General features: G+C 34.0%; 1 protein-coding gene across 8 annotated transcripts in view; it reads left to right on the forward strand.

Moving 5' to 3' along the window:
- The window catches only part of Ift88 (intraflagellar transport 88), a 141551-nt gene that overhangs the window by 56820 nt on the left and 78842 nt on the right, over positions 1–5889 (forward strand). For all 8 annotated transcript variants that reach the window (XM_010633791.2, XM_010633795.2, XM_033759938.1 and 5 more), the window contains one exon: positions 500–570. In XM_010633791.2, the coding sequence (XP_010632093.1) occupies positions 500–570 (71 nt within the window). The remainder of the gene's footprint in view (positions 1–499; positions 571–5889) is intronic.

Raw genomic sequence — 5889 nt, forward strand, 5'->3', positions numbered from 1 at the left:
CCCTCCCTCCCTCCCTCCCTCCCTCTCTCTCTCTTTCTTTCTTCCTTTTCTGAGACAGAGTTTACTATATTGTCTAGGCCAGCCTTGAACTCATAATCTTCCTGCCTCAGCCTCCTAAATATGATTTAGGTGTAGTGTATATCATCATGCCCAACTGCCATCTGTATTCTTAATAGGGAGTTTAATTATGGATTATATTATACAACTGATGATTATGAAAGCATTTATATTTGAGATTAGAATATATATGATCGCATAATTACTACAGCTTCTATACAGCTACTCCTATTCTGCCTAGCTTGAACCTTTTATCAGCTGCTCAGAATTTATGTTAGTTCATTGGAAAATATGATAGGAATCAAAAATAAGGAAAGGAAAATCAAGATTAATTTACTCTCCATTTTATATGACAAAACCTCTAGTTTGTGGAGATTTTGAGTACAAATCTTAAGTTTTTGGTATTTAGTTTTGACTTTTTCCTCAATTTTTATTTTTCTAGGATGATCCTCATACTAACTTAGTGATTGAAGCTATAAAAAATGATCATCTCAGGCAAATGGAACGTGAAAGGTAATATTGGGGTGTGATGGGGCCATTAATGATATAGATTTGATTTTTTTAAAATGATTTAAGTGCACAATCTCAATGTTTCTTACAAACCTTGTTACATTCAGTTTATTTCTTGAATAGTGCTGTCATTTAACCATTTCTGTACTTTGTTGGATTTACTTTTCTCCTGTAGAATATTTCCAGTCGTCATGCTGATACAAATTATTTTATTATTCTTATTATTTCTCTTTAATTCTCTTTTCCTTTACATAATTTATTTCAAAATTATGTCCTAATGTATTTTTGTCCTGCTTCCCAATTAGATAGAGGTTCCATTTGACCCAGCCATCCCTCTGCTGGGTATCTTTCCAAAAGAATTAGAAGAATCATACCACAGTGATGTATGCGCACCTATGTTTATAGCATCACAGTTTGTAATACCTAAAACTTGGAAACAGCCCATTTGTCCATCAGTTGGAGACTGGATAAAGAAGATGTGTTTTTTTTATGAAATGGAATACTACTCAGCCATAAAGAATGAGAAGTTAGACTCATTCATAGGAAAATGGATGCATATTGAGGTCATACTCTTAAATGAAATAAAAAAGTCACACATGTGTAAATACCAAACAGTTTCTGTTGAGTGAAAAGCTAAAAGTGTAAATAAGATCCAAATGATATAACTGACAATGTGAAATAGGAAGAAAAGGGCTAAAGGTGTAGGGGAAGTGGGAAGGGTAGGGGAAAGGAAATAAGGGAAAAGAAAAAATGTGAGAAAATGAAAAAATGGGAAAAAAGTTTTTGTAAATAAGGAAGGGAGGAGGGGGTGAAGGGAGGGCAGGGACAAGGGGAAAAAATGAGAACCAAGACCTATCATGTAAAGGTACAAGATCCCCATGATGAGTGTAACCATACTGTATACCTAAAAAATACCAGTAAACTCAATGAGAAAAAAAAGATACTGAAATCAAAAGAAAAAATTATATTTACTTTTTCTTTCCTTTAATGTGGTACTACATTCTTTTCCTGATGCCACTTTAAGAATAAATCTTCCAGGGAGCCGGGGGTTTAGCTCAGTGATTCCACTACCTACTTCACAAGCACAAGGTCCTGAGTTCCATTCCTGGTACCAAAAAAAAAAAAAGGATAAATGTTCCAACTATCTGGATACCAACTGATGTCCAACAATTGAATTCTAACAGTAACTACCCAGAGTTCATGCAGACCTCAGCATGTAAGGGCTCAGTCCCACAAAACTGCCTTCCCAACCCAACTGCAGATGTCACTGCAAGCATGCCTGTACCCTACTTTCTGATCACTGGTTATGAATCTCTGCTTCCTACTACCTTCTTGGGTTCAATAATTTGCTGAAAGAATTCACAGAAGTCAGGAAAACACTTTAATTATGTTTGCCACTTTATTATAGAAGGATACACTTTAGAAACCACCAAGTGAAGAGATATATAGGTAAGGTATGTGAGAAAGGGTATGGTGTTACCATGTCCTTTGCAAGTTTACTAGGTCCTCCTAGGACCTCTGTGTGTTCACCATGCTGAAAGACCTACTAACTGAGGTTCCATTAGGCAGCCATGACTGATGATAGAGAATTTCAGCAAGGAAATAAAAGATACAAAGAAGAACCAAATGGAAACTTTAGAACTGAGAAATACAATGATTGAAATTTAAAAATTCAGTGAGTAGGCACAGTGGTGGAATGGAGGGAAGAGGAAAGTTTCAGTAACTTACAGAAAATGGAAAGCAGAAATTACCCATTGTGAACAATAGGGAAGAAATGGTCCAAAAACAAAAATGAATAGAGGCCCAGGGATCCATGAAATTCTAACAAAAGATCTGGCATTTGTGTCATCAGAATCCAGGAAAGAGAGAAGAAAAAGGATTGAACTAAAGAATTAATAACTAAATTTGTCAAGAAAAGTAAATCTTACAGTTTAAGAAGTTTGGTGAACCCCAAATAGAATAAACCTAAGGAATTCACTGTCAAGATACATATACCATGATTTTAAGCTCTGAAGAATTAGACACTGAGGATATTAAGCTGGGTACATTAGCCTGCCTCTGCCACTTGATAGGCTGTGGTGGGATGATTACTTGATCCTAAGAATTCAAGACCACTATGACCAACCAAGTGAGACCATCTCAAAAAAAAAAGTCTTGAAAGGAGCCATAGAAAAATACCACCTTATTCATAGTGGGAAAACAATATACAAACTACTGACAATGAAAACAGTGAAATGATGAAAAATATCAGTGAAACAATACTGGTTCTTTGAAAAGAATAATAGAATCAATGTCTAGAAAGACTCACAAACTGAAAAGAGAGAAGAGAAAACAGTACCAGGAATAAAGCAGTCTTACCACTGCAGACCCTAAAGATATCAGAAGGTTAATAAAAGAATACTGCAAACAGCTCTACACATATAAATTTGACAAGTTAGTTGAAGTGGATCACTTCATTGAAAAACATTTTACTACAACTTACCTAATATGAAATAGATTTTTTAATAGCTGTGTACACCTTTAGGAAATTGAATGCATAATTTTAAAATTCCAGAAAAAGAAACCTCCAGGCTCAGATGATCTTCATAGAGAATTCTAGCAAAAAAGGATTAACATCAGTTCTACATAATTATGAAGTGAGTCTATCCTGAACCAAAATCAGATAAAGGAAATACCAAAAAGAAGAAAAAGGGTCAAGGATTTAGCTCAGCGGTTCATTCGCCTGCCTTGCAAGTGCAAGCACCTGAGTTCAGTCCCCAGTACCAAAAAAAAAAAAAAAAGAAGAAGAAGAAGAAAAAAGACCACAGAAAAATATTTTATAAATGTGAAAATTTTAAGAAAATAATATTAAGATATAAAAATAATTGCACACCATGACCAAGTAAGATTTATCCCAGGAATGCAGAATTAGTTTAAGATGTGAAAATTAATATAAGTAAGATATTAGTAGAGTACTACATAATATGGAACTAAATCTCAAAGAAAATTGAAATTTTAATGAAATCTAAAATGGAGTTCCTTATTCTGATAAAGTCCATCTCTAAAAACACAGCTAATATAATATTTAATATTGAAAAATTGAATGCTTTCTAAGATCATGAACAAAATAAGGCTACCCATTTTTACCAATTCTATTTAACACAGAAGAAAAATCAATATACAGAAATCAGTATTATAGTATAGAAATATACCAATGAATTGTCCCCCCAGATTAACAATTAATTTTCAATAGCATAAATATTTTTAGGAATAAGTTTAACAAAAGAAATGCAAAACTTGACACTGAAAACTATAAAACATGGTTGAAAGAAGCTAAATGACATTTATATTTATGGATATGCACTTAATAAGATATCAACGCTCACCAAATTGATTTGTAGATTGAATGCAATCCTTATTAAAATCACAATACTGTTTTTTGTAGAAAGTGGCAAGTTGATTTTCAGATTCTTTACAGAAATGTAAGGGATCCAAACAGTGATGAAATAAAATTGGAGGACTCAAACTACAAAGTTACTCCATTCTAGATAGCATGGTACTAGAATAAAGATAGCGTATAGCAAAAGGACACCTTATAAATGGGTAGAGTGGAATTAAGAGTCCAGAAAGAAACCTATACAATTATGATAATAAGATGCCAGGACAATCTTTTGGGGAAAAAGATCATCTTAGCAAGTATTCTAAGGGTATTGGAAATCTTCATGTAAAGAAATGAAATTGGACTTCTCAAGATAGACCATATCCCTAAACATAAAAGCTAAAATTATAATACTCTTATAAAAACACCTAGAAGTAGATATTGCTGACCTTAGGTTAGGCAATGTTTTTTTGTTTTTGTTTTTGTTTTTTTCTTTTTGGTTCTGGGATCGAACTCAGGCCCTTACACTTGCAAAGCAGGCAGTAGAACCACTGAGCCAAATCCCAGGCCCTGTGCAATGGTTTCTTAAATATAAATCCAAAAGCACAAGTGATAAAAGAAAAAGTAGGTAAATTGTATATCATCAGAATTTAAAATGTGTGTTCTTCAAAAGATATTTCAAGAAAGAACCTACAGTCCTGTGAGTGGGAGAAAAATATCTGTAAGTTAGAAAGATTCAGATGTGACGAATATAAAGAGACAGAAAGTTGGGCCAGGGATTTAGCTCAGTGGTTCTGCTGCCTCCCTCTCAAGCCCAAGGACCCAAGTTTGATCACTGGCACCAAAAAAAAAAAAAAAAAAAAAAAGAGAAAGAGAAACAGAAAGTAGATTAGCAGTAGGTAGACAAAAAGGTGTGTGCTAATTGATACTCGGTTTCTTTTTTAGAGTAAAGAAAATGTTCTAAAAGTGATTATAGTGATGTCTGCACAAATCTGTGTATGTACTTAAATCATTGAATTGTAGATTTTATGTGGTTAAATTGTATGATATGTGTAGCATTATAAAACTTTTTAAAAATTACAAATATATATATATGTATGTATGTATGTATGTATGTATGTATGTATATACTCCCCTCCAAGTACTGGGGACTGAACTTGAGATTCCCACTCAAGTGCATCCTTAGCTGCCCTCCCCTATTAAAATTTTTTGTTTTTTATCGTGAGGCAGGGTGTCACTGTGTCACTAAGTTGCTTAAGCTGGGCTCAAACTTGTAATTTTCCTGCCTCAGAGTGCTGGGATTACAAGCATGTGCCACGATGTCCAGCTAGGACTATATATAAATTATACACTGTTACCCAGCAGAATTTATTCCAGGGTTGCATTTTTGACAGTGGTTCATTTTTTGACAATCAGTCCTCTCTGCTTCTATTGTTTTCTGAAAACTTTTTTTTTATTTATTAATTTTATTGAGTTTATTGGTACATTTTAGGGATACAGTACAGTTACATTCATTGTTGGGATCATGTACCTCTACATGGCAAGTCTTAATTCTCATTTTTTCCCCTTACCTCTGCCCTCCCTTCACCCCCTCCTCCCCTCCCCATCTACACTTTATTTTCATCTTTTCATTTTCTCACATTTTTTTCTTTTCACTTTTTGTTCTTCCCCTACCCATCCCACCTTCCCTACACCTTTAGCTCCTTTCTTCCCATTTCTAAATGTCAGTAATCTTATTAGAATCTTATGCATTGTTGCAGATTATTCACACCAGGGAAACTGTTTGGTATTTACACATGTGTGACTTATTTATTTCACTTAGGAGTATATCTTCAATATGTATCCATTTTCCTATGAATGAATCTATTCTCTCGTTCTTTATGGCTGAGTAATATTCCATTTTATAGAAAAACCACAACTTCTTTATCCAGTTTCCAACGGATGGGCAAATAGGTTGTTTCCAA

The sequence above is a fragment of the Fukomys damarensis genome, unplaced genomic scaffold (assembly GCF_012274545.1).
Source record: "Fukomys damarensis isolate Sample0158 unplaced genomic scaffold, DMR_v1.0_HiC HiC_scaffold_38, whole genome shotgun sequence".
Taxonomy (NCBI): domain Eukaryota; kingdom Metazoa; phylum Chordata; class Mammalia; order Rodentia; family Bathyergidae; genus Fukomys; species Fukomys damarensis.